This window comes from Pseudopodoces humilis, chromosome 2 (genome assembly GCF_049639895.1).
Source record: "Pseudopodoces humilis isolate 2021_Gansu_Grassland_sample_001 chromosome 2, ASM4963989v1, whole genome shotgun sequence".
Classification (NCBI taxonomy): domain Eukaryota; kingdom Metazoa; phylum Chordata; class Aves; order Passeriformes; family Paridae; genus Pseudopodoces; species Pseudopodoces humilis.
This window is the reverse complement of record NC_142201.1, coordinates 90,453,215-90,481,182: the sequence shown is the minus strand read 5'-3', so window position 1 is coordinate 90,481,182 and position 27,968 is coordinate 90,453,215. Positions and strand designations below refer to the sequence as shown.

General features: G+C 46.9%; 2 protein-coding genes across 4 annotated transcripts in view; both read left to right on the top strand.

The window, feature by feature from the left end:
- Positions 1-10,283, top strand: part of CHD1L (chromodomain helicase DNA binding protein 1 like) — a 38,776-nt gene extending 28,493 nt beyond the window's left edge. Inside the window, exon 24 of the mRNA XM_088067563.1 lies at positions 10,159-10,283. The gene's annotated coding sequence lies outside the window, so the exon portion shown is untranslated. The remainder of the gene's footprint in view (positions 1-10,158) is intronic.
- Positions 10,284-10,310: 27 nt separating this feature from the next.
- VANGL1 (VANGL planar cell polarity protein 1) overlaps positions 10,311-27,968 on the top strand; it is a 37,843-nt gene continuing 20,185 nt past the window's right edge. Inside the window, exons 1-3 of one of the 3 annotated variants that reach the window (XM_014253392.2) lie at positions 10,311-10,450; positions 12,178-12,304; positions 15,513-16,120. In XM_014253392.2, the coding sequence (XP_014108867.1) occupies positions 10,368-10,450; positions 12,178-12,304; positions 15,513-16,120 (818 nt within the window). In that variant the 5' untranslated portion in view covers positions 10,311-10,367. Of the gene's footprint in view, positions 10,451-12,177; positions 12,305-12,558; positions 12,632-15,083; positions 15,236-15,512; positions 16,121-27,968 lie in introns of those variants that run through there. The other 2 variants (XM_088067588.1, XM_088067591.1) reach the window with 2 other exon arrangements.

Genomic DNA, 27,968 nt, shown 5'->3' with positions numbered 1-27,968 from the left:
GAGCTTGTGGACTTTTTGTCTTTGGAGATGTTCAAAACCTGCTTGGCACAGCCCCGACCAACCTGCTTTAGTTGACCCTGTTCTGAATGGGGAGACTGGACCTCTAGAGGTCCATTCCAACTGAAACAATTCTCCTGTGAACCTATGTGATCCACTCAGGTACGTTAGAGAAAACCCTAATCAACTCTAATTTTGCCTATTCAGTAGTGTACGGGAGCAGAGGACTTCACAAATTTCTGAACTACGACCCTACTACACAGGTAGCTTGACTCACACAAAACATTTCCTCATGTCTCAGAGGTTTAAACAGATGATGAGAGATAAGCATTTAACAATATCTCAGAATCTGCCCCTGAGCCCATCTTCAGTCTGTTCCTCCTTTGCCAGTATTCTGTGTAGCACCTTGACCTAGATAGGTGTGAGGGGCTTCACTGCTGGGTCTAACAGGTATCTGCAGCAGGTCTGGGCAGGGCATGGCTGCTGGTCCTCACTGAGGTTTGTATACTTCCCTAACTTAGATCTCTTAGCAATCTCCTTTCCATGGGGTACTGCAACAAGTCCTGCTGCTCTAAACCATGAAACAAATATTGAGAAATCCTCTGAATCTTCTTGAGCCGCTGCTGGAGAAACATAGTAGGAAAATAAATAGATTTAGCAGAGTTTCTTTGTTGCTTTTGAAGAAGTCTGGTTAAAGACCTTTGGTGAAGGCCTCTTTCCCTTGTTGATGTTTCCCCCCTGAGCTTCTGTAGCCTTTCAGGCAGGGCAGTATGGCACAGGTAAAACCTTGCTCCTTGTAGCAAGTCTCTCCCCTGCCCCAGATGTCTGTCCTGCGTAAGCTCAAGCCTGTTGTCTTTTGTCTCATTTTGCCCACCTCTGAGCAGGGAGGACAGGAGCCCATGCCCTTTAGCAGGCAGTGAGACTGAGGCAGGCTTTCAGCAGGGTGTCAGACGCTTTTGAGGGCAGAGACAGTCCCTGGAATGCAGCAGAGTACTCAGGCCGTGGGCAAGTTTAGACACATGTTGATGCATAATACAAGATGGAGCCTATCAGTTGATATCAGACTCTTCCAGTCAGTCACAGGGTTGGGTAAGCATGTATGCCATGCAAAATAGGAGGTAATGTAACTACCAAATCAGAGTGATATGGAAAGGTTTCTTGTCGTTCCCAGTTGACTGTTTCATTGTGAAGTCATTCTGTGGGCTATGGGTGTTGAGTAGGGGGCAAGCACCACAAATGAAACTGGCATTATTTTGGAAAAACGGAGTGAAGGCAAAGTGGAGGGGAAAAATAAAAGATGCTTTCTACAGAAACCATAGTAATGCAAAACATACACTGTCTAATAGGAATAACTTCCATTTCTTCTGCATTTGTTCCATTTGCAGCCTGGGTCATTCTTGAGCAGTTCAAAGTGCAGGACTGGAATCTAGGAGGTCTAGATTTTCTAAATACATTCCCAGTTGCTAGCTCATTGTCTGTCCTGAAAACTTAAATATTTTTAAAGGGTAAGCCAACCCAAAGGTGAAATTAAATAGGAACAACATTTACATGTAGAAAAACTGACATGTGCTAACATAGGACTCTCCTGTTTCTTTCCCACCTGCCCAGAGCAAGTGGTGCCAGGAATTTGGTGCCCAAGGCAGGCTTCAGGCAAACGAGGCCCTTCTCCCTGGGCGGCAGGAGGTCCTTCCTCATGGCAGCCTTGTGAGCAGGGGCAAAGGGCGCTGCAGGCTTTGGGTGGAGGAAGAGACCAAGCCGTCCCAAAAGCGAGGCATTAGAGTTCCTAGCAATACACTTAGCCTTGGAGGAAACGCAAGGGATACCGTAGTCTGGGATGGGATAGCTCCAAGGGACTGATCTGTCTCCTGGGGGAGAGGGTGACGGCATAGGACAGGCGAGGAGCATGGCTGGGTGGAGGAGAGCTGCAGCGCCTTGGAAGGGCTTCGGGGCTCGTGGGGTGGGCACCGGGGGCAAGGAGGGTGGCGATGGGGAAAGCAGCGGCAGGAGATGTGAAGGAGCGTGTGTACGCCCCGAGGTGCAGAGGAGGCTGAACTACAGGCAGAGGTTCAAGCGTCGGATCAGGCCTCAGGGCTGAGTAGCGGGTCCCGCCGCAGAGCCCCACCAGCCGCGGCTGCAACAGGGCCCAGGTCCGGGGGATTCAGGGGCAGGCGCCTCAGCGAGCGGCCGCTTCCCGGGCAGGGAAGCCTCGCCCGGGGGCGGTGGCTCCGGCGGGGGAGGGACGGGGTGCGGGGCGGTGCCGGGCACAGGAAGCGGAAAGCGGCAGCGGCAGCAGCGACGGCGGCCGCCGCCGGGGAAGGTGGCGGGGAGCGGCGCGGCGGCTGGAGGCTCGGGTCGGTGCCGGCAGCGGCATGGGACGGCCGCGGGAGGGAGGTGAGTCCGTCCATCTGCCCGTCCGTCCGTGCGGGGCCGGCCGCGGCGCGGGGGGCGATGTCGCTGCCCCCACCACGCCCTCCCGCCGCCGGGACCCCGGTGCTGGGGCGGCGGGAGCGGCGGTGTGGCGGCCTCCCGTTCCCGCGCCTGGCCGCAGGGTCGGTGCCCGGCCGGGCGGTGCGGCTGAGAGCCCCGCCGTGCCCGCCGCCTCCCGCTGCCCTGCCCGGCGCTCTCCGGGCTGCGCGCTGGTTGCCGTGACTGGGCGGGGGTGGAAGGCGGGCGGGGGCCTCCGTCCTGCCGGCCGGGGCTCTGCCTGCCCGCCGTGAGGCTGCTGGGGCGGCGGGTCCGCGATCTCGGCATCCCGGGATAAGCCCCTCGGTAGCGGCGGGGGCCGCTCCGGCTGCCGAACCTCGCCTTGCGAGGAAGCCGTGCGCTGTTCGTGCGAGAGGCTCCGCGCTGGTGTGAGTGCTCTGCTGATGGTGCCTTGCCTGCCCACGCCGTGTGAAACAAACTGCTCTGTGTCTGGGCTCATCCCGCTGGGCAGCACGGGAGGGGGAGCAGAAGTGACGGGAAGGAGAGCTGCTGCGAAATAACACAGGGGATTTGGTTCTTTTATTCAGAAGGTTGTCAAGGTGGTGAGCTAACTCTTACGCCAAGGGTTGAACGCTTTCAATTGCAGAGTCTGTGAAAGCATAAGTGACTTGACTTTCCGTCTGGGAAGGCGGGCGATTCTGTCACTGTTTGGAGCAGTGGAATTTTTTTTTAAACCCGGGTTTGTCAGTAGTGAACTGCCCGCAAGATCTGTGCAGCTATTAAGAGTTAAGAAATGGAGTCACGCTGGCTGGAAGTGCAAATTAGGATGCTATGAAGTATGTTCTGTGATATCATTGCCTGGGAGCTCAGCCTAACTTCAGGGAGGAGAGTTGTGGAGAAGGGAGCTTCAGCAGAGCTTTGCCACCTTTGAAAAGCTTCGTTTTGACCGTGCTTGGCTCTTTTCCCCCACTGGGGTTTGGCTGTTTAGCTGGCCACAGCTACGAGGCCAGTGTTGGCTCTGTGATTGCTACAGTTGTTAATTTTGAAAAATAAATGTGAATGGTGTCTTGTAGAAAGCCTCCTTTAAAAATGTTCCCTTATAGCTGAAATTTTGGAATAATTCCAGACTGTCCTGGAACCGGTCAGGCAAACTGCGTACAGCCACTGACCAGCAGCTCCCAGTGCTTCTGGCCTTTTGGTTTTGGTTTGTAGTGGCAATTGTTCCTGGTGGCTGTTGTATTATGGATATGTGCGCCTGGAGAGGGCTTACTGTCATTGTGAGACTGGGATACAGTACTAGGAGAGCACTCCTGCAGCTGTCCTAGCAGAAGTGCGTGTTGTGGTGTTGTAGTCTGCTTTCCTTGCACCCCCACCTCTTGCAACCAAAGCAAAGGATGGTATCAGAAATGTGGCTTTGCTGCTGCAGGGCTTGTGCTGCTGTGTTGGGGTCCTAAGAGACAGACCTGAGTGGAGAACTGTGATGTCCAGTTCTGCTGGTAGGAACAGTAAGCTCATGTTTCTCCATGTCAGTCGGAGGAAGAAAATGAACCCGTGTAAAAATTATCTTAGTACTTCTTTTAATTTCTCATTAGCCTGTATGTCAGAATTTTCTGACTTGGGTCAAATTAAAAATTAGTGGCTGTTTCCTCAGGGGTCAACACCTTTGCCCTCTCTCCTTGTAAAGACAGCATGGCATTGGACTTGTACAGATTTGAGCATGAGGGAGATGGACACCATACTGTGGAGTCCCACTGTGCTGTGTGCTGGGGATTTCCACAAGGTCTGTACATTTCTTTTTCGTTCTAAATTGAAATAGAAAATGCTGGCAGATACGCAGTGTCTTAAAGGGGGGTGTGCTCTTTCAGTAGAGAAACCTTTTGCAGTTCATACCTTTTAATGCTAACTCAGTATCTAGGTGCTGTGGCTAAAACTAAATATTGAAAATGAGGTACGGGTGCTGCCTGCTGGGATAGGCAGAGTCGGCAGTGTCTTGTGAGAATCTTTACCCCGCTTGTTTCAGTACAGTTTTAAATGTCGATATGGAAAGCTGTATTCCTGTGCACAGTCCCAGGTGCTCTGGTGTCCTGAGGCTGGCTTGTACCACGTTTCGTGGCTCTGGATTAAGAGGAGCACTGGAAGGTCTGGCAGCACATGAGTGAGGAAGCACAAGCTTTCACCAGTCTGACAGGATGGCACTGAGGTGTAGTTTGCATGATAGTCTTGAATGCTCATTGTGCTTCAGAAACTTGGACAGCACAGATGTGGCTCTTGGAGTGGGCAAAGGACATCCTCCAGAGAAGTGCTTCACAGATGGGCCCCATGTAGAGAGCTTCCAGCTGTGTAGCAGGGGGGCAGGAGGCTGGGGGTTACTGCTTGGAAACACCGCTCACTTGGGTGGAGGTTTTGCCTGGGCATTTCTCTGGTCAGTTGCTGTGTTTTCAGGCCTGTGTTGTTGCATGTTCTGATTAAACAGTGGATTGCTTCAATAAACCAAGTGGCTTTTCTTTCTGAAATATTCATGTCATGGACTAATGGCTTTTGGCTTTGGGGCTGGAAGTTCCAGGGGATCTATGAAATCTTTCTGAGGAGCCTCAGAGAAGTAGAAGAAAAGAGAACCTATTGCTAGAGGGCTTGAATTTGCTGACTAGTAAATGGGGTTTTTTTAGAATAAGGGGCTTGCAAATCAAGAGCCACCACCATAGAGTAAAAGCACTGGTTTAGTTGTATGTATTTTGAAGGCCAAGTCATTACTTTACTTTAAGTCATTACTTTTTACATTAAGTCATTACTTAATGACATGCAAAAATAAATACCAATATTTTAGAAAAACCTTGTTTCCCAAAGCTCATTGCTCGTTAAAACTGGAAGTCTTGGCTCTGCGAGTAGATTAGCATGGATGAACTTCTGTGCTTACAGATCAAGTTGCTGGATTGGGGCCTGCTCAGGAAATTCAAAAGCAAGAGGTTCCTGTGGCATTGCTCATAGGTCTTACTATGTCTGCAGTTGAATGTAGCAAGTTACTCAACTTCTTTTCCTGAAGTGAATAATGGGAATGAGCTGCAGCAGCACTGTGCAGCCAAGCCAGTGCCAGAGTTGGAAAAGCTTCCTCGCTGCTTAGCCATCTTAATTGTTTTTACTTTTGAACCCTCAGCGCTTGAGGTTCGGTGTGTTTGATTTGCAAAGCTCTTCATTTCACTAAATGAAGGCAAAAAAAAAAAAAAAAGATTTCTCAGTGCAGTAGCTCGTGGGCATCCATTACTCCACAGACAGCTGGTGCTGTTTAACAAGTGAGGCTGACGGCGTTTGGAGCTGAGTTGTGCGCACATCCTCGCGGACACTTGTGGCTGCTTGCGCTCCAGATGGCACTTCCAAATACATACAGCTTCATGAACTGACTGGTAAACCAACTCTAATTGATTGCAAGTTTTAAACAGAGCAAGATTGAAACTGTGCAAAGATTTCAAAGATGAGCTGCTCTGGAGTTATTTGCCTCAACTTCACAGGAGAAAATCCATTGGGAAAGCATGGGATGTAAAGGGGAACTGTTGTTTGCATTTGCCCTCTTTGATTTAAAGATGTAACTTGCTCTTTTAAATTTCTGTTGGGCTGGGAGCCAAACTGAGCTCCCTTGAAGACGATCACAAAGCAAACTTCATTGGAAATAGAATTGGGCTTCCAGTGTGGAAAATAGCAATTCAAAAGAACTCTTTTTGAGATTTATGAGCATATGAAAAGAGGGAGTTACAATGAGTTGTGTAGCTGCGTAGAAACTGTAATTAGAATGATCCCTGTGGTATTCAGGGTAACTATATTTCTTCACTGTCACACAGGGTGCGGCAGTCCTCCTTGCCGGCACAGGGTCCCAACATTTACTTTGGGGTGCCCTTACCATTGTTTTCCATCTAGTACATGGCTTTTTTCTGTCATCAGAAAGGCAAAGTGAGAGTGCTGGCCCTACTGGGAGCAAAGTTCTGGGTGTACAGTTTATACAGTTGTTGTGGTGGAGCAGAGGAGGCATTCCCATCTTCCCTCTAGCTGTTCGCTTGTGCTGCTATTCACCCTGATGTTGGTTTTGATGTTTTGAGCTGTGCTGTGAACTAGGTCACGGAAAGGATCCAAGACAAAAGCGTGGCAGGGGGGAGAAAAGGGATTTTTTGTTTTGTTTTCCAGCAGAGCTGTTTGCTTGCTGAGAATTGTGTTGACACAACCAAGAGTGGTGAACCGTGATGCGGAGGTGGAAGCTACTTACACCAGCTTTCTTGTCAACACAGAAATACAGTGCAACTGTACCCTCAGGCCAACAGAGCTTTGTTTCATGCAGGGCCAGAAGCTCTGCAAACAGACCATGCCTTCAGTGGAGTCCTTCGAGGTGTAATGATCTTTTGTGAAGCCGTTTCGACTGGCTACGTTGGGCTCTGAATTCACGCTTCTTTGTGAAGGGTTGAGGCCCCAAATGATGGGGCTGCTGCCTTAAGCAGAACGCTTGTTCTTGCCCAGAGGGGTAGGGTAGGAATTATCATTAACAGTTATGTAGTAGTGGAGATGTGCAAAGTATGTGCTTAGTTTGGATATGGTTGTGTTACGAAGGACACACGTACAGCTTGTCTTCTCTAGATCTCCTCAGGCTTTAGTAGTGGGCACTCTTGGGGTGGTAGCTAATCTGTGGCTGACTTCTGTCTATGCCATTGGAAGAACTCCAACCCAGAGATGTAGTTTAGTGTCTTTTGGTCCTGTCCTTACTTCTTCCACAGTATCAGAAGTTTTCTGGTGTAAGGCTGCCCTGCCTTCCTGCTATGAAACAGACCAGGAGGTGGGTAACTGGCTTGGCATGGCTATGAGGGGTGTGTGTTTGAACTGTGCTTCTCCCTCCTTGAAGTGGTGTCTATCTAGCAATCCAGGCTACCCTCTGTTGGACAAACCTAGGAAGCCTTCTTGATGGTCAAAGATGGGCATCAGGCAAAGCCAGTGGTTTTCTGCTTTTTCCAGCTGAGTTTGGGCAGATGTATTTTGTTCCTTACTGCCCTGTGAGTACCTTGACAGGAAGATCTATTTAGCCGCTGGTGTATCCTTCAGTCAGGGCATGGAGGAAGTGCAGAGTCCCTGAGTTCATCATAGAGTCATATAGGTTGGAAAATACCTCTAAGATTACTGCTTTTGATGGTGATCCAGGAGACTTGATGTTTTTTGGGGGCCGCCTTGTTGACTTTTCACAGAGCTGTGTCAAAACCGTTGCTATTGCTTACACAGAAAAGGAAAGCTGGCGTGATCCAGCCTGCCCTGCCGTTCCTGCGTCGGTCTTTTCTGCCTGGTGCCCAGCACTGCCTTGCTTCACTCACCATCAAATGGGCACTGCTTGTTCATGGTTCCTGTCCAGGCAGTCTGTGCATTTCCACAGCAGCCTCTACCTGCAGAAATGTTCCCAGAGGCCTCCAGAGAAGTATGATCCTGTGCTGCTGGGGTGAGAGGGGTCAAAAGAGGAGCTCTATTCCCAGTCCCCGTCTCAGCTCTGATTCTTTTACCTGGTATTTGGCGGAAAATTCTATTATGTGGTTAGAGGAGAAGGGTGAGAGTTTATACTTTCCTAGAGGGCTAGGAAAAATACATAACCTGTACTGATGTATGCCAGCAGCTCTCCTTGCTTTTCCTATTCCTGTAATGCAGTGATATGTATCTGTGAAGGTAATGGTTGTTCTCAAAGGGGCTCCAGTAACATCAAAAACAGTGGTTTAAGACTACAATAACTTGTCACCTTTTGTTCAGCTGAGGGTGTTTCTGATCTGTGATGCCTAATGACTGCAAAGTCCTGTGTAGCCATCTCCTCACAGTGCTTTTTGAACATAGGGGGGTCATGGCCTCACCCCCATTTGTCAGAGGAAGACAAACACAGAGAAAAGATTTTTCTGTGGTTGCCTAGCAGAACAGTAGAGGTAAAAATCAGCTTTAATGAGTCACAGCCTATTGCTGGAGGTGTAAGGTACAGGCTGTGTGCAAGTCTAGGGAGTTAATGAGTGTTAACATCACATCCTAGACAGGGGGATTTTTATTCTTGTTACAGTAATGATGCCATTTTCCAAACTGTGCTTGTGCCTTGGCGTTGTTTTACTGTTTAAATCCATCCTCATTCCTTTCCTCCTGAAACCAGGCCTTATGGTCCCATCCTTATTTTTCCTTTCTGTATTCTCTGATGCCTTAAAGCTTTCTCGAGGTAAGATATGCCCTTGGAGCTTGGGAATCCTGTACACAAAAGGTCCGCACGCCTTTCTGCTTTCCAAGAGGCCTGGAAAGCCCAAGCATTGTGCCAATACCTGCAGCTCTGGATGCACTGGGGATGCAGCTTTACTTTGTTGCAGATTGCACTGCCAGCCAAGGAGCTCTGTGGGGAAGAGGCTTCATTCTTTTGTACCACTTGCATGTGATAGAGCTCTCTGCTATGCTGAGAGAGGTTTCTGGAGGTGTTAGTGGAGGAATCTTATGGCTGGCAAGAATAGCCAAAGCAGGGTTTCTGTTGTTGTCCCTCTGTCTTTGGGGAAGGAGAGGGCTCAAAGCAGTGGTTGCCTGTTTTATTGCTAACAGCTTTGAAAACTGCTGTGAGCAGAAAATTATGGAGGGATCTGATTTAATTTTAAAGTGGTGTTTTGCCCACTGTGAAAGCACAGCATAGCTGTAGTCCTGTGTGGGCTGGAGGCAGCAGTCGCGTGGGCAGAAGGCAAGTGAGAGTGCTCCTGTGTGCCGCAGGAGTGCTGGGCTGTGCCAAGGTACCTCTGTCCATAGCTGCAGCCCTTCCCTCCTGCCTATTTGCAGGTGTTTCCCCAAACTGGTGATTAACTTCTTAACTCTCCTCCTTTCCATTTCTCTTCTCGACTCATGCAGGATGTGGATTTGGAAAGCGGGATGATGTCTACCCTTCCTTCCCACGGGGCTCAGGGTTTTTGACATGTTACTGTTGGGAATTGTTCTAATGTTGCCCTGCTCCTGTTCCAAAAAACATGACCCTCTTCTGCCCTTTACAGATGTGACTTCAGCTACTGTTCCAAATGGAAGTACACTGTAAGAATTGTTGGCCCATATAAGCTAGATGTGATCTCTAATCGACTCTCCCCAGTGTTATTAGTATGTGTATATATAGAGATGATTTTTAATAAAATTGAATTCTTTGAGGCCCAAAATAGCTTCTGGAGGCAAAGGTTAGAAAGAGAGGGAGGTATTCATAGTGCCATTGATTGTACAGTAACTAATGCCTGTATAATGGGCACAACTTGCAGTTGTGAAAACAAAGCACGTTCAGACACGGTGGGCTGATTCTCTCCAGCATTTCTCCTAGGGAAGTTGCCATCACCCCCACCTTATCCCCCTGTAAATAGGCTTATAATGCTGCTGTTCTGAATCTGGGGTTATTTGGACTGTGTGTCACACAGCAGAAGAGGTGTGGTGTCAAAGCCAAGCCTGGTCTTTTTTCTGTGGGTGAATTTCGGTATGTAAGGCTGCTGTGCCTTCTCCAAGTCACTGTCTACCAGGTGACCTAGACTGTCTCTTCCAGATTTTTGGATGAATGGGGTAAACTCTACAAAACAAATGCATTGAGTTAATTTAAAGCTCTTCAACTAGATCAGAGAGAGAGGTATCGACCAGAACAGGCTTGATGAGTGTGATATGTGGCCAAAGTGAGGGAATTCCTGCAGTAGGAATGATGTCTTGCTTTGCTTAGAGTGCACTTCCATGCCTCTTCTCCTTTCTTAGGTCGACCGTGAGAAGCCAAGCACCCTCCCTCCCCTCCCCTCTGATCAGATTCCTTCTAAGTGAAGCTCACTCAGTCTCTGAGGACCAGACCTCACCGATGACTGGGAAGCAAAGAGTACCCAGGAAAGCACTTTTACCACGGACTCCACCTCAGGAGCACCAGGAACTCATCTTCTAAATAAAATCTGTGCCCCTTCCGTGCAGACCCGATGTCTGCTGCGATGGATACAGAATCAACATATTCGGGATACTCCCACTACTCAGGTCACTCCAAAAAAGCTCACAGACAAGGGTAAGGAAATGTTTATTTTTAATTACTTACTGCTCTAAGTTAAGACACGTCCTATGGGGAAAAAACTGCAAGCCAGGATAAAATCAGTTGGCCCATGTCACTGGAGGAGATACATGTGGAAAGTTCTCATGGGGAACACAGTGAGGAGACTTGAAGCTGCTAATTCAGTGATAATCAACATGTTGAATGCATGCTGGGGTTATGTGTGGCCAAAAAATTGGGATAGTGCCATCAGAAAGGAAAGATTACCTAACTCCCCTCTTAAAGAGCGAGGGATGAGTACAGTATCTGGGACTTCCTAGATTGATAATTGCTGGTTGTCTTCTGATGCCATTTCTTTATTCAGTAATAATAAGGCTTCCTGCCTTTCCCTACCCTCCTCCAGGCTACTCTGTTAATGGTGTGTTGAGGGTTTTTTAAATAGAATTTGAGTGGTACTTGAGTCGGCAACACATCCTTCATCAGCGTTGATTGGATTAGAAGTCAAGCTTTTCTGAACTTGAATAGCAAGTCCTCTCTGTTGTGGTAGTTCAACAGCCTGAAAACCCATCTGCTGTGAAACTTCTGATTATTTGGAAACATTTTCTTTTCTTTTTTTTTTTTTCCACATCATCCTTAGTTTTGCATGTAAAATATGTGCCACTAAGTGTTTGCAACTTACTACTGAGCTGTTCCAAAATAATTTTGCAATTCGGAAGTAATTATCCTGTGTGGTTGGAAAAAGACTTCTTCCACGAAGTCTCTTTGCTCGCAGTCCAATTACTGAGTAAAACATCTCTCCTTTGCCCTTTTTTCCCTACTTTAGCATCCAACCCCAAATACAGATTGCCCTTTTAAACTTAGAATGCTGTGTGGAAAAATGCCTTCAGAGTTCCAAAAACAACATAAAAATCCAAGAGCCCTTGAACTGGAAAAAGTGTCATCCCATGAAACCCTTGGTCTTTGGTAATTCCAAGGGAGAGGCAGAGCTGGGATACTCATGAGGGTTAAGCCAATCCCTGAGCACAATGAGCATTTCCAGAGCAAAGGCTGCTTTCCTGTCCATGTGGGAATGGGGAAGAAAACATTGGTGAGCAGATTGGTAGGGCTTAATTCATCTTGAGACTTTCTCAGATGAGAAGCTGTGAGGTCTGCAAGGGTGCTTTGGAAATAAAGACTGGCCTCGTACCCTTGATGTTCTTGCTTTCTTTGTGAGAGGTTAACATGAGGTTATTAACCAGTGGAAATAAACTTCACCCATTGTCCTACAGTGTTAAGGTCAGAGATGACAAGACTCTGCTTTGCAGGAACTAAAGTTTTATTGATTAATTCCTTGTGTTAACTGGGCATGTCCCTGCAAGACACTTTCTTGTAGGTGAAGAACTGTTTAGACCAGTAAATTCCAAATGGAATTGCCAGTTGTTTGGAGAATGCAGACTTCCCTTTTAAGCACAGCACTGATGGAAGCTGTTTTAAGAGAACATGAGGTAGTGGGCATGGATCCCTGTCCTCCCCTCTGCTATCACTGGTTTGACAGACAAACAGGCTGGCAGTTTGTCTGGGCAAGGTCCCTTTCTACCTCCTCCAGAGCTTTCTTTGCAGCCTGAGTCTATCTTGATCTAGAGATGGACAAACTTGGCTGATCTAATGCTTGGGACACCTGTTGCAGGTAGAGGTGCAACACATCTCAGGCCCTGCTCCATAGAGTAACTGGTAACGTTGTCCTCCTCCTCCTCTGTTTGAAAAAGGAGCCGGGACAGACACAAATCTCCCCGAAGCAAAGATGGCAGTCGGTCTGAGAAGTCCGTCACTATCCAGACGCCTCCTGCAGAGCCACTGCTTGGGAACGACGCCTCTCGGGCAGAGGAGGGCCAGGTAAGGAGGGTGTGAAAGCAAACGTGGAGTGTGTGTTGTGGAACAGAGCATGTGGCTTACTGGCTCCTGAGTAGGAAGAAAGAATTGCTTGTATGCTGTTTAGTAAAGAATCATGGCTTACGGGTGCTCTTTATTTGTGCATACAGCTGAGGTCTCAGTCATTTCTGTCTTGTTCTAAAGGTTTATTTCTGACAGCACCAGTGCTGGTGTGACAACTCCTTGGGCACTAATTTGGCTCTCTCTTCCAGAGTGTCATCTGTCAAGCTCTATAGAAACATCTGTTTCCATCATCTCACTGTGCTTTATTCAGGTCAAGCTTTTCAACCTGTATGTGTATTTCAGTTTTTAATCGGGGTTTGCTCTGGGTAATCATGTGAAGTACATTAGAACCAGGATTCCAGTAGGGAAAGGAGTCAAGAAATGTAAAACTAGTGTGAAATAGCTGTGAAGGAGGTTGAACTCAGAGAAAGCTTGTACATAACAATGGGTTAAGGAAAAACTAGAATAATGCTGCATTTGGATTGTACCTACAACAGATCCAGTTCTCTCTCTGCTCTAGCAGGTGATATGAAGGTGCATATTCATTTTCAAAGAATGGCTGATGCTGCAAGACATAGAATACAGGATGCTTCAGTACCTCCTGGGCTGGATTTGGGGTTTGTTAATCCTTGGCTGTGGGGCTCCACTTCTGCCTTTACAAAAAATAAAAGAAAAATCAGTTTACAGTTTCCAGCCAAACTGTGTATGGTGGTACTTGTAACAGTATTCATGTAGCTACTGGTATGCTCATTTCATGTCCTGTAATTTGGTATTTTGTAATCAGATGCTTGTTTTCATGGGTCCCAACTATTATTTCAAATAGTTGTAAATAGACTGGTGAATTCCTGAGTCCTTGTTTTCATGCAGACCTCCTCAATTAAAGCCAAAGCTAAATAAGTTAATGTGTGAGCCAGACTTTTCTCTGGGGAGCAGAGTATCCTCAGTTAGGTCCAACAACTGTGTACCACTGGAGATTTAGCCTCACATTTCCTCTCCTGTGAGGAAAGGCTGAGACAGGTGGCATTGTTCAGCCTGGAGAAGGCTCTGAGGGAACCTTATTTTGTAGCCTTTCAGTATCTGAAAGGAACCTACAAGAAAGCCGGAGAGGGACTTTTTGTAAGGGCATGCAGTGATAGGACAAGGGGGAATGGCTTTAAACTGAAAGGGGGTAGGTGTAGATTGGATATTGGGAAGAAATTATTTCCTGTGAGGGTGGTGAGGCACTGTAACAAGTTGCTCAGAGAGGTTGCAGATGCCCCATCCCTGGAAATGTTCCAAGGCTGGGTTAGATGGGGCTTTGAGCAACCTGGTCTGGTGGAAAGTGTCCCTACCCGTGGCAGGAGGGTTGGAACTGGGTGATCTTTGAAGTCTCTTTCAACCCAAAGCATTCTGTGAGTCTATGGTTCCATATAAATGCACATATTTTGCATTAGGCTGTAGTCCACTTTTTCAAGGGGAAAGAGTTGTAAGGGCTAAACTGTGGCTAGGCTTGCCTGTTGTCTTCTGGGATGTAGCTTTAAGCTGCTCTGGTGTTCCTGTGTCCCTTCTCTTTTCTGTGCAATTTTGCAGCTCATCAAATGGAGGAAACTATGCAGAACTATTTCATGCATAAACATAAAATAGTTGAAATGCTTAAATTGCAGAGACGCTGTTAAAGAGGGCAATGTGGTAGGAATATGCTGTCTTTCAGGACATACTACAATGCAGATATCTCTTCTGGGGCCTCTGCTTTGGTGAGAAGTGACTCAAAAAACCCCTCATATTAATTCAAGATGCTGACTATTTGCGGTTGGTCTGTCTCAAAACGCTACTGCTCTAGGCATGGGAGGTATTCATGTCTTGGAGTGCATTAGAAGTTGAACTCCCTGGAGTTGGGAGTTGTTCAAAGTAGTTGTGCTGCTTCAGTCGACTCCTTTCCCAAAGAGTCTTTCCTCTAGCTCTTAAAAAGAAGTGAATAAAGGTCTAAAATTAGGCCTGTCTCTTTCAAATAAGTTGTTTTGGTCAGCATGTGCAGTTGAAGAAGTCTGAGGGAAGTTGTAAATCCTATTAATGACACAGGCTGCAGGAAGATATTCTCAGGAAGAAAAGCAAGAATGTGGTTCTGAGTGAGCATTGTGGCTATAAAAGGTGCCAGGTGCCAAGCAGCAGAGCCACATGCACTGCCAGTCTGGCATGCATTTGTGGGAAGAATCAGCAGCCTCCACGTGCATGAGTCACTCCAGCAGCAGATGTGAGTCAAATCCGTGCATGTCAGTATAACTCTGGCTGTGCCAGCACCTGGAATGAGCAATTGGAGGCATTGTAGCATGGGAGAACTAATGCAGACATTGTCTGATGTTAGCTAGGGAAGAAATGAGACTTTCAGAACATGTAATGTCATCTGAAACTTGCTTGCATGGTGACTGTATTTCAGGTGAGCCTCTTAGTGGCTTCTGACAATGGCCTGGATTGTAATACCAGAACTACTTGGCAGTCTAGGATCCTCTAAACTTAAAAGCCCCATACCTGAAAATATCCTCCATGATCACCTGTAATGTGTTGGTTTAACTAAAGTTTTGTTAGACTGTCAGCTACTGAGGGCAGTGCTACTGTAGAGGAGAATAAAAGACAGTGAAGTGGAGGAACTTGCTGGAGGTGTGGTTGCTTCTGTTACGGATGGAAAAATAATGTGTGAACATGTTTTTGATTGTGTAACAACAACAACTGGCTTGAAACACTGAAATGAAAATTTCCCTTCCAGGTGCTTTTGTGGTGCAGTTGCACTGCAGAATTTGTGGGCTGGAAGAATGCTAGTCCTTGCCCTGGACATGGGAACTGGTGATTACTACAGTTTCCAAGACTTATGTCATGTTACTCATTAAATGTGCTGGAAGAAGAACCTCTGGGGGTACAGTGAGTGGCACAGCAAGCTGAGCTACCTGCTCTGCACTTATGGGCTTTTAGCACCTAATGTTTATAGTCACTGGTTTGGACAAGTTGCTGTTCTTTCTAAATCTTTAATAATTGTCAGAGTTGGTTATTCACTGTGTTTAAGGTGTTGCTTTTGCTGTATATTTTTTCTGGGACTTAAGGCTGTCATAGCAATCTTTCCAGGCAAGAAAAACAGAACATCTGAAAGGAACAGCCTGATTGTTTCAATGTTATTTCAATTTATCTCTTCCTCCTTCAGGATGACAACTGGGGTGAGACCACGACAGCAATCACAGGCACCTCTGAGCACAGTATTTCCCAGGAGGACATTGCCCGGATCAGTAAGGATCTGGAAGACAGCGTTGGGTTGGACTGCAAACGTTACCTGGGCTTAACAGTGGCAGCTGTTCTCGGACTCCTAGTCTTCCTTACCCCCATTGCCTTCATTCTGTTACCCCAGATCCTGTGGCGAGATGATCTGGAGCCGTGTGGTACTGTCTGTGAGGGACTGTTCATCTCTGTGGCATTTAAACTCCTCATTCTCCTGATTGGGACCTGGGCTCTTTTTTTCCGCCAACCCAAGGCAGACCTACCAAGGGTGTTTGTGTTTCGGGCCCTTCTGCTGGTCCTCATATTCCTCTTTGTGTTTTCCTACTGGCTCTTTTACGGCGTTCGCATCTTGGACTCGAAGGACACCAACTACCAAGGGATCGTGCAGTACGCCGTGTCTCTGGTGGATGCCCTGCTCTTCATCCACTACCTGGCCATTGTGCTGCTGGAGCTGCGGCAGCTGCAGCCCATGTTCACCCTCAAGGTGGTTCGCTCCACAGATGGAGAGTCACGATACTACAGCTTGGGACACCTGAGGTAGGTGCAAGCCCTTGGAGTCCGGGGGTGTAGATAAGTGTGGCTCTGCTGTGGTGTGAAGCGTCAGCTGCGTTGGAGTATGTGTTATTGCTGGTTCCTGAATCTTCCCCCAGAAGAATTCCTAGAGTCCCTCCAAAGTTACCAAACTGAATCTGTCCCCTCTCTGAGTGTGGGAGAGGCTGTACCTGCCTCAGAGGAGTCCTGTGCATTTCAGTAAATGAAAAAAGCTGATGTCATAACTTTGGGATGGTCAATGGGCGATGCCTGATGAGATCTTTAAGATCTCTGGGCTTATTTCCCTGTCTCCTTACTGGAGGAAAATTGAGAGCTCTCCTTGTGTAGCTGGGGCTGCCTTGAGCCTTTTGATTGTGTAGGCCAGGCACTGCTTTGGGAGCAGCCCTTCAGGCCATGCAGAGCATAACTTTTCCAAGACTCCTGACAGCAGGCAAGGCCATGTGGCAGGGGCTGAAGGTTTTGTGCATGATGCTCTTTTTGCCATTAGGTGTGGATCAGTTTGCTGGGTTGGATGTGTCTGGGAGTATTTGGGAGCTGTAGGCGTGACACACACATACTGCTTCCACGCTCCTGCTGGCATTAGCGCTTCCTTCAGCAGCAGTACAAAAAAGGACAGGTGTCTGAATTGCCTTAGTTCCTGTGTCCTGCAAAGCTCTTCAGAAATCCCTTAGTTCCTGTGTCCTGTGAAGGTAGCGGCTGAGCTCTGGAGATGATTCCCCAGGCTGAATGTGCACTTAAACATCTGTTCAGTTTATCCTGTCCAGACCCCAATGGCATGTGTATCTGTGGCAGATGAAGAGATTAGCATCTGCTGGTTTAAGTGGATGTAGGAACAGACTCCTGCAGTCATTAGCTTAGTGGTGGAATTGCTTTGAAGCAGATTTAGTGGTTGAAGCTGAAGTCCTTGAGTTTTCTCCTGGATAAAGAAGAACTTGAGGCCTGTTCGGTAAAGTAAATCTGGACTCTGCTTTGTTTTCCTTCTCTGTAAAATGTGAAGGGGAGAGCTCCTCTTTTGTAATGGAAGTGCACCCATTGACTTAATTAAATGTCTCTTTCAGGATTTCAAGGAATGTACTAATATCTGTTGGTTTTCTTGTGAAATCAGGTTTTTTGAGCTTAATTGCTCTGTAGTCAGTGATCGAGCATAACCTATATGATGAGAGAGGTGGAAAGGTGACTGCCAGAGTTTCCCTGTGCCTCAATATTGTGCCTTGAGGTGTGATAAGGCAATTCAGTCATGAGTGAATTCTGCAGAGAAAGTTCTGTACGTGTCTGTATTTACCCATATATACACACACAGCAGGTTTGGTTTGAGAGTGTTTGCTTGGTGGTAGATTGTGGGTTTGTGTTCAGAGGAATTGAAATCCTACACCTGCCAAAGTCTGCACATCTGACTTGCCATTGGCGGCAAAGAATTTGATTGAGAATCAAGGCCTGAATATTTAATAGTGCATGTGTTAGAAACAGTGTTTTCTCCAATTCTTTTTTTGCAGCAGGGTTTTGAAATGTCTTGGGTGATGCTAAGGCAGCAAAGAGTTGTAAAACCTGAGATGTATGAAAACTTGTAACTTCTTGCTGGCAAGCTGATTTCGGTTTCATTTGGTGCATTGAATGCAAGCCATGCAGCACATGGATGCTTCAGCGTCTTGTGTTACAGAAGAGTCTCATCAAGCATGTCTGATAACGCTAAACTAGTGTTGCTTTTTCCTTAGTTTGACAGATGAGCATGTGTATTGACATGTGTTTTGAAACCTGTGTGTCTTTCCATATTTACTGCTACAAAGGTAAAGCTGTAGGTTTGATCAGGGGCCGAGTTGTCTCCCAGCTAAGGGAGAGTTTGTCCTCTCCGCGTGTTACTTGTGTGTAAGTGGTAAGAGCTTCTGATCTTGATCAAGAGTGTGGCTCCAATATGACAAACTGTGTAAAAAGTGAGTGTAGTTAATATATTCTTCAGCTTCTAAGGACTTAGGATTGTGAGATGCTTGTGAAACATGAAAAAAGAGAACTTGATCATCTTCACAGCATAATTTTGCAGTTTTCGTTAAGGACTTGTCATGCTTGCTGATGAAATGTAGGTTGGGGTCACAAGGGGCTGCCCTCTGCCCCTGATTCTCTGGCTGAGGCGTGGGCTGGAGTGGGAGGTCTGTTGATGGGAGAATGTGAAGACACAATGCAAGGACAGTCTGGATTTCAGGAAGGCTGGAGAAGCAGCCTTGTGGGTGTGCTGGAGAGGTGGCTCTAAGTATGATAGAGTAGGCATATATCACTTGCATCTACCTTTCGGCTCTGTTTGCCACACTGAATGCTTGCCTCATCCTAACACTTTCAGAGGGGTCTTGGAGAGGTTTTGAGCTGCCACCTGGAGGGGAAGAAGCTTGCTTTAGCAGGTATAGCAATCTGTCTCCTGAAATCAAAACCTTTTGTCTCTTTGCGCTCTCAAATATCTTAGAAGTTTTAATCACCAACAACCCATGGAGTCTGTCTTCCCTCTGCAGTCTAGTGTGCTCTGGAGAAGCTGGTGGTAAGAAGGGACTTGAGACATCTTATATCGTTCAGTGTTGCTTCTTGTAGTAGTCCTGGGGTTTTTCCTTCACAGCAAAATTGTTGATATCACCCTTTTTAATCCAAGATGGAAGCTTTCCAATTCTACATATTTTCTGGTGAGGCAGAGGGAGCTGCTATGTAAGTATGAGAGCAACAGGTTTTCTGGGGGAGAAGGGAAGAAAACAATAGCTCATCTGCCCTTCTGGCAAACCATGTTTTTTGTGAGGCAGGGTATAGACAGGATTTTCCACCCTCTTTGGCTCCAGATGCAGTAAAGAAGTTGAAAGTGCTGAGTTAGGTATTCCACTCCACCCCTGAGAGCCCTAGGTCCAGGAGGGTAAGCATATTTGGGAGCAGTTCCCCAAATTCATAGTATAATCAGCCTATTAATAGGCTAGCTTGATTTCACCCCCAGCACTTTGGCTATAACTTTTCTTCTGGGAGACTTGACTGCCAAAATTAACGTTCCCTTTGGCATTGATTCAGGAGCTTGGAAAGGAGAGGTAAAAATTAAATAGGAGTCTCAATGAGTGTGATGCCACGTCTCAGCTCACTGAGTGCTCTGCTGCTCTTGGTACAAAGAGTTGTCATGGAGGGCAAATGCTTTCTGGTTGTGTGTGTGGGTAAAGAGCAGAGAGCAGCAGAGATTCAGGAAAGTGCAGAATGCTGGTGGGCCTTTGAAAGCAACAACAAAGGTAAATAAAGATGGGGGAGCACAAAAGTAGGTAACTTTTCAGTTGAAAGGCTGATACTTTTGTGAGTGGAGGCTTGGATTTGCAGCTTTAGTTTTTCCCTGTAATTAGGGATGCTGATGACACTTGTCATCCAGAGTTCAGTACTGTCTTTATGGCTCAGAGACAGTGTAGGAAGGATCTTGCTGGAGAAATCCCTCCTTTTCTGTAGTTAGGGTGCTAACGGTATTGCCTTCCTACCCAGTGAATACTCTTTCCCACCCTAGAGCTTTGCTAGTCTAGACAGCTCAAGAAAATGAATGTCTTGTAATACACACGGTAATTACTGATCTTCCACATAGACTGAATGTTGGGCTGCAGTATAGTTAGTCTTGGTTTTCTGAGGTTAGAAATGTTTGAGAGTGGGTCCTCCTCCCTTTTGCTCATCCTTGCAGCAGGTGTATGAGGAGCAGGGCTGTGATAGTTCATCTTGTGTTGGGCCATTTAAAGGAGTAAGAGTTTCAGTCTTTTCTCTGTCATGGTTTACCCCAGCTGGCAAGTAAGTACCACACAGCCCCCCACTCACACCTCACTCTGTAGGATGGGGATGTAAATCAGAAAAAGGTAAAATCTGTGGGTTGAGATAAGAACAGTTTAATATTTTAATTAATGTAAAATATAGTACTAATTATAATGACAATGATAATAGTAATTGTAATGAAGAAGGGAGAGAGAGGGAAATAAAACCCAAGGATGGCAAGTTAAGCTCAATGACTTGCTCTCCACCCACTGACTGATGCCCAGCCTGTTCCCAGGCAGTGATTGGTGGCTCCTGGCCAGCTGTCCTCAGTTGATTCACTGAGCATGATGTTCTGTGGTATGGAATATCCCTTTGGCCAGTTTGGGTCAGCTGTCCTGGCTGTGCTCCCTCCCAGCTTCTTGTGCAACTCGTCACTGAACGGCAGAGCATGGGAAACTGAAAAGTCCTTGACTTAGAGTAAGCAGTACTTAGCAACAGCCCAAACATCAGTTTACTAGGAAGGAAAACAATGCAATCCCAGAGAAAACCAGGACACTGTCCTTTCTGGTGTGGGCTTGCCTTTATGAACCTGGTGGCTAGGAAACTGGTGGGGAAGCCTGTGTGCATCTTTGGAGTCAGGATTCAAGTTTTGCAGATGGCTGTGAGCTGGTCAGTGTTCTCTTGTCAATCTAATCAAGAGAAGCTTGCTACTCAGAAATAGCAGTTCTGTATGGTAAAAGTGTGCTTGAACGTTCCCTGTACCCCTGTTACCCATCTCTACTTGCATGGGTGTTTGCTGAAATGTGGTCTAAAAATTTAGGAAGGGAACAGCTGCTTCCTCAAAACAAGTACCTGTCTGAAAACCCTGTACGTTCCCTGCAGGAATTATCAGTACCTTACTGAGCAACGTGGTGGCTTGCACACACTCACAAAAGAAAGTAGATGCAGACATATTCTGTGGAAAGGGAACACATTCAGCCTGTCTCCCAGCTGCTTTGGGTGTTTGTTGGACCTGTTGCTTATAAAGCTGATCTCTAGGTAGTCAGTATTTACTGATTAATCTGACGAGTGCTCTCTTGTCAGACATCCCTTGGGGCCACTGGTACTTTGTTCACTACTGAGGGAGGGCTGTGGAGGGCTAAGGAGTGGCAATAGGCTTCTCCATATTCCAGCCTCCATTTGTAAGTCTTGACATCTGATCTTGTTGCTCAAATATGCCTCCCCCATATCAAGGGTGCTAATAAAGAGCACGAGGTTAGCATTTGAACTGTACAGAGTGCTCTTGCCTGGAGTTGTGTCAGTGCTTATGCTGTTTTAAAGTCTTCCTACTCCTCAGAAGGAAAACTTCCATGGAGTACAGACACCTTGGTTTCTATTTCTATCATGGTTGTAAACCATGTGTTTAAGCAGTTGGATCTGTTCCCTCAGCAAGAGCTACTGAAATCTTGCTGGTTTCTGGTGAAGGACTGAGCCCACACATACACTTGTGGGATATTTGTTTCCAGTAGGGCCGTGAGAAGGGAGTGCAGGACAAGTATTGGTGCACCACAGTGCAGTGCTGTACCTGCCGAGCTAAATCCTGCTGGAGACACTCCAGGCTTTTCTCCTTCTCCCCTGTTTGTTTGGTCTGCGTTCCCAAGGACTTGAGGAATTACACTCCTTCCTCCTTGGGTTTTCTTCAACCTCGCCATTTTCTGTAGTGATGCACACTGATGAAACAGATTGAGCTGATGAGTTTTTACCTTGTTCTGTAGCAAAACATATTATTAACAGTCCTGCTGCTTTGGTTGCAGGAACTTGCTAGAAAAGCGTGTTACACAGACTTTGCAGACCAGCTCTGTTGCCAGAGCCTCCGGCCTGTGTGAAATTAGCCTCGTTCTTGAATACATTTTGCCTGTCCTAAAATCTGTACAAGGTGTCCTGATGCCCATTTGTGAGTTTCTCCTGCCCATCACCAAATAGGATGAGCACCAGCGTTGATCAGTCTCCCCTCCCAAGAAGTTCTGAGATAGCCGGCTAAATGGGTGTTAATTGCATCTGCAAGTGTGAAGCTCCTGGGGAAACTGAGGGGTCTCTTCCAGAGCAGCTTCTTTAGCACTGAGAGGTGTCAGACTTGTGAGCCCCGACCCAGTGTCTCTCCAGCAGCACTTCACAGCACTGCCTTCACAACCACCTTTTTGCAACTCATCATCTCTGCAACTTCTTGCAACTCATCTGGGCTGCTTTTCCACCTCCCAGTCCTAAATTTGCAGAACTTTGTTCACAATGGGCAGTTGAGCATTAGCACCTTTCAAACACCCCACGCCATGAAGTAGTCATGGAATAGGGAAGAATGCTCTTGACTTGTGGATGAACTGATAATGACTTATATGGGAAGAGATTTTCAGCCACATTCTTAACCATTTTTAGTCACAGGCCATACTCCCCCTCCCCCGTGTCTGCTGTCTCACCTCTGGAGGGTGGTGCTGCAGAGATATAATTGCTCTAGCCAGCAGGGTACCTGTGGAATTGCAGAAGGGAATTTTCCAGTAGCCTCTGGGGGGGGACAAAAAAAAAAAAAAGAAAAAAAGTGCTGTTCCCTGCTGAGTAGGGAGCAGTCTCCTTTGATGTTCCAGATGAGTTATGGGAATGGTTCCTTGTTCTGTTTTACAAGGGTCTGTTTGGTGGTGCAAGGGGTATGTTGCCAGCAAAGTTCAGCTAGGACTTACGGCATGGGTCAGAGCAGTGCCTCATTAAGAGGCTGCTTGTTTGTGACAGAAGTGAACAGCAAGCTCCAGGAATGCCAGGTACTCCTCAGAGGTGAGGGGAAAGTCTAGGATGGACCATAAGTATTGACAACATGCACAACTTGTCTGGGAGTTTCTGATGCAGTAAAGTCTGTCTCTGAAGCCTTGGAGGGTGTGCTTTTCTGAAAGGAGTGTGTTTTCCTAGCCTCTTACCTTTCTGCATACAGTTTCCAGACTTTACATATGGCTTTTCATATGGAACTGCTCCTCCTTTGGATAAAGGGGAGAGAGCTGGGGGAACTGAAGTGCCCATATCTTTCTACCCTTCTCCCTTCCTTGATCGCTGATCATCCCCAGCACCCTCTGTGCACACACCATCCCTCCTCTCCTCCTCCTCACCGGGAGGAGCGTGAGCTGAGTGCACCAGACACCAGGCCAGGTACCAGTCTCATCTGTGCTCCTGCAGATGCACCAGGCAGCAAGGGCAAGCCATGCAGGCTGATTGTTATACCCTGGAGCAGTCTTGCATTTTTGGAATACTTAATACTTTAAAAGTTTACAAGCCTACTTGCAGGTGAAGTGCCCGCTGTTAATTATTAACCCGCTTGGCCAGTACAGTGTTACTTGCTCCCTGGTGAAGAGCTGCTGGGCTTCCTCTTTCTGAAAGAGATGGTGTGGAGGAAATGCCATTGGGTTCATCTGCAGGGATTTCCTTTCTTGTTGGCTTGTCTTTCAAAACCAAGACTGCCCAAAAGTCCAAGAATGGTATGCACTCCAGCCTACCCTGTACTTAGGGGGTTTGTCCTGGAATTTCTGTTCCACTGCTGTGCCCTCTGAAGTGCCTGTACCACCCACAGAGACTGATGGCCTCCCTAGGCTGCCGAACAAATTTTGTGGCCATGAAGGTACTTTTATCTTTGAATTCTGAAAAAAAAAAATCCACCCCCTCAACCTTTGACGTCTGTTTCTTGTGGTGAATGATGAAATACAAATATTCTGCAAATAAGTGAGCTGTGTGCCCTTTGGGGGAAAAGAAGAGGCACACATTTTTCTTAGGGGACAAGGAACAGTGAATTTACAGTTCTAGTGTAGCACAACAAGTAAAGTCCAATAAATATGGAAGCTTAATTCCTGACTCTACCTTGAAGAAGTAAGGAAAAGTTAATAGGGAGCTGTGTGCCAGTAATAGAATTTTAAAATTGTCTTTATTTATTAATGGCTATAAAATTGAGGGTAATATTTTCACTTATAAATTGATTGCCCCTCCAGTACGTGCTTAAATTAACTTCATAGCTTAAATTTCTTTTGTTCAGTGTAGGTCAAGTGGGGACATCAGCTGACAGTGTGGGGAGAGCTATTCCCTGGCTGACTGGAAAACAGATTCCTGGCACACAGCAGTAAGGGTCTTGGCTGTGGTTTGGAGCTTCAGGCTGCTGACTCTGGCTTGCATTCCTCTAGTCCTGGTAGAGGGTTATCTGCATCCTTGCTGGGGCTGGGTTTTCTCTCAGCTTGGAACTGCAGGTCATGTCCCTGTGGCCCCAGTGCTGTTCATAGGGTTGCTGAGTGCTGGTTTTAAAATCAGGTGGCTCTTGCTTGTGCAGAGCTTGCTGGGGTGGAGCTTTGTTGGGGATGCTGTGTGGTGGAGGGATGCTGTGCAGGGAGGACTGGGCTGTAGTTTGAGAGCTGGTACCCCTCTGTGTGCAAAGGTTTGCTAGTGGCTAACATGGATGCTTCCTCTTCAGGCCTGTCTGCATAGGCTTGCAGGAGAACATTCCCAGGCATTTTGAGAGGAATCCTAGAACAAGTTAAAGCTGCTCTATTGACTCAAAAGACAACCTCATTCAAAGTCTTGCCACATTAATCCCATCCTCACCTGGGAGTCAAATAAGAGATGGTCCTCTTTCCTGAGAGAGCATCTGACCAGGCAGCTGTAGGATCAAGAGCTGAATGCTGATGTTTCATGGCTACAGCATCTAAATGTAGAGTCCTATTACAGCCCTGGAGTTTCACTGCCAGTAGAAGCTTTGAACACTTTATTTCCTTGAAATTAAAGCTGTACTTCTTAGGTTTGACTTAAAAGAAACACCTAAATCAACAACTAACCCCTTCTCCCACCCTCAAAAAAAACTACTAACAAAAAGCCCCACCCTTAGTTTATAACTATTCATGTAGTTTGAAGAATTCCTTGGCTAAAGACTGGCCTTATTTGAAGCTTGAACAGGCTTTATATTATTTTGTGTAAATGAAGACTCTTACAAACTTCTTGCCATTCCTGCCAGTTCCTGCATATACTTTTTGTTCATCTGAGGCTCAGACTAATCAGAGGCATAGCATGCATGTATGCAGGGAAGAGGAAATGCATCACTGTTGTGGATTATGCTGCTCCCAGGAACTGGAAATGCTAATCCAGGGTCCCATATGTTGCCAACTCCTGAAGGGTTCCTGGGTGCTTGAGCAGGACACAAGCTTGATCTGGAAGCTGATGGGTGCCCTGTAGCTCAGGGCTTGGGGGTGTCTGGTATTTCATACCTTGTTTCTGCACTAAGTGCAGAACTGTCTCAACTGACCTTTGCATGCAGGGTAAGCTCATGATCTTACTCTTAACTCCTATGTTCAGAGGGTAAAGCACACCTTGGTATTGTTCTATCCCCCTGACTTGTTTGAAACTCCCTAAATCCTAAATCCAACCTCAACTGTGTAGAAACTTTTGAAAGAGGTTACACCTCCCTCAGAAATACTCTGTACACCACTCAATTACATAAATGTTTGATCATAGTTCTGCATCACTTCTTAAACTAATGCTACTGCAGAAAAAGTCCTGTCAGCAGCATGATCCTTCCTCACCCCTCCCAAAGAAATATTGTCTAGTTGCACGGCAATGCAGTGGTGGAATTGGGGAACTGGTAATTTATATCTCTATTACCCATGTAGCTTTTCAGTTTGTGTGTGTATTTTTCTGCTTGGATTATTTTGCTTAGTTTAATTTCTGCACTCTTCCTAACTACCCTTATGGTGTTTAATGGTTATAAAGGCTTGTGGTGGCTGAGGAAAGGTTTGGTGGAGCTGAGGGAAAGATGCAGAATAGAATTCTCTCATGGCCACGTACTGATATTCAACTTGCCATTGATCGGGACCCTCAGGTCCCTTTCTGTGGCACTGCTTTCCAGCATCTCATTTCCCAGTCTGTCTGTACATCCAGAATTGCCCCATGTGCAAATATGTCAATCCCACCTTCAGAATCAGTCACTTTCCCCCATTGAAGTTCACATAGTTGGTAATTGCCCAGCCCTGTCATTTGTCCTGGTCTCTCTGCAGGACCTTCCTGCTTTCAAGGGCATCATCTGTTCCTCCCAGTTTTGTATCATCTGCAGAATTGCTTAGTATCCCTTCCAGTCCCATGTCCAAGGCATTTATGAAGATGATGAAGAGCACAGGGCTGAGGATGGAGCTCTGTGGAGCCCCACTAGTGACAGGTCTCCAGTCTGATTTCACCCCGTTCACTGTAACCCTTTGTGCCTGACCCAATTGCTCTCCCATCACATGATGTGTTTCTCTAGCTGAATGCTGGACATCTTGTCCAGTAGGATCCTGTGAGAGGCAGTATCAAAAGCTTTACTGAAATCCAAAAGATTGCACCAACTGGCTTCCCTTGGTCAACTAGCTGGTTTACCTTGTCATGAAAGGAAACGAGTTTTGGTAAGCAGGACTCTCCTCTCATGAAACTATGCTGGCTGTGAGTGATGACTTTGTTGTCATCATGCTTTCAGGTGTTTTTCAATATCTCCCAGAATAATCTTCTCCATCACTTTACCAGGCACTGAAGTGACACTGACTGGCCTGTAGTACCTGGGATCCTCCTTCTTGCCCTTCTTGAAAACTGGGACAATGACTGCTCAAAAATCCTAAAGAGAAGCTTTGTGATGGTACCAGCCAGCTCTTTGAGGAGTATTGCATGAGTCCCATCAGGCCCCATAGATTCCTGCAGTCTGTGGGACTGTGGTGGGGCAGGGCTCTGTCTGCAAGTTTGCTCCTCTGCTGAGCCTTGGGGAAAGGAGAGCCTCCAGTCCTTGCTTCTCCTCCCCACTCCATCTGACCTACAGGGGACCAGCCTTGGCCCAAGCATGAGGGATTGGTCTTGAGCACCTCAGGTCATGTCTTTGAAGATTCAGAGCTGGACATGGTGCACAAATGGATGGCAGCTTACTTCTGGATTTGGTTTGTAGTTGTATTTCCAGCTGTGAGACTGGACTTCATAAATTATTATCTTGAGTCATGCAGGTCTCCTTCCAAAGGGCTCATTGGCCTCAATAATCTGCTCAGATGTGCAAATGTTAACTGTAAGATTGACTTCAGCAGTGTCCCTGACACATATCTCAAATTGGTCATGGGTCTGTCATATTGGGTGTTGACAAGTGGATCCCTTTGGACTGCTGGCAGCTGGATGTAACACCCACAGTGCCTGGGGAAGCTAACTTGTCCCTGCTTTGTCAACACCTATGTATTTCTGGGGTGCCTGTGTCTACCGTGCTGTGCAGGTTGGTGGGGAAAGCTCAGCAGCAGCTTCTTCCCATCATCTTTTCACTTAAGTTGTCCCCTTTGCATTCTTCTCTCACTGCTTTCCCTCCAAACTGCCAGTTTGCTCAATAAATGAAGCCTTTCACAGCTTTGGCTTTACTTTAGTCTGAGCAGACAATAGCTGGTGGTATGCTTGTGGTTTGTTTTGTTCTCATGAATAAGCAAGATAATATTCTCATTAGCTCCCTTGAGGATGCCACCACCACTTGGCAAAACCGTATCATGGAGGCAAATGCTTGGTGTGCTAGCAGTGCCCTTTGGAAAACCCGTTTCTGAGCTCTAGCTCCTGGACCCAGTAGCTGCTGCTGCTCTCCAGGTCCAGTTAAACTGCTAGTGGCTCCTGAGGCTGCTGGCTTGGGCTTGAGGCATGGCTGTCTGGCCAAGTGTTGTTTTGGTTCACTGCAGGTGTCTGGGACACGGCAGATACACGGCATGGCACGGGCAGCTTCTTTGCCTCTCATGTTTCTTGTCTGTGTTGCAGCAGGCCCTGGAGCAATGAGGTGCTGGTGGCAAGTGTTCTCTTTCTGTTTGATGAGAAGGTAGTGCCTTTGCCTGTTTAAATGTATTGTATGGCATCAAAGGGAAGTGGGTGTCTAGCTCAAGAGCTGTTGGGGCATCTGCTTGTGGTTATTGGTGTCTGAGGAACTGGCTGAAATGCACCCCAGGCTGTGAGTGCCTCAAAGCTGCTGTTGTGCCCTGGCTAATCCGTGAGCTATACCATTTGGATTTAGTGGTTCTGCTAGGTATCTGCATGGTGAGTAACTGCTTGACAACACCTCCCCACACACGCTGCTCCC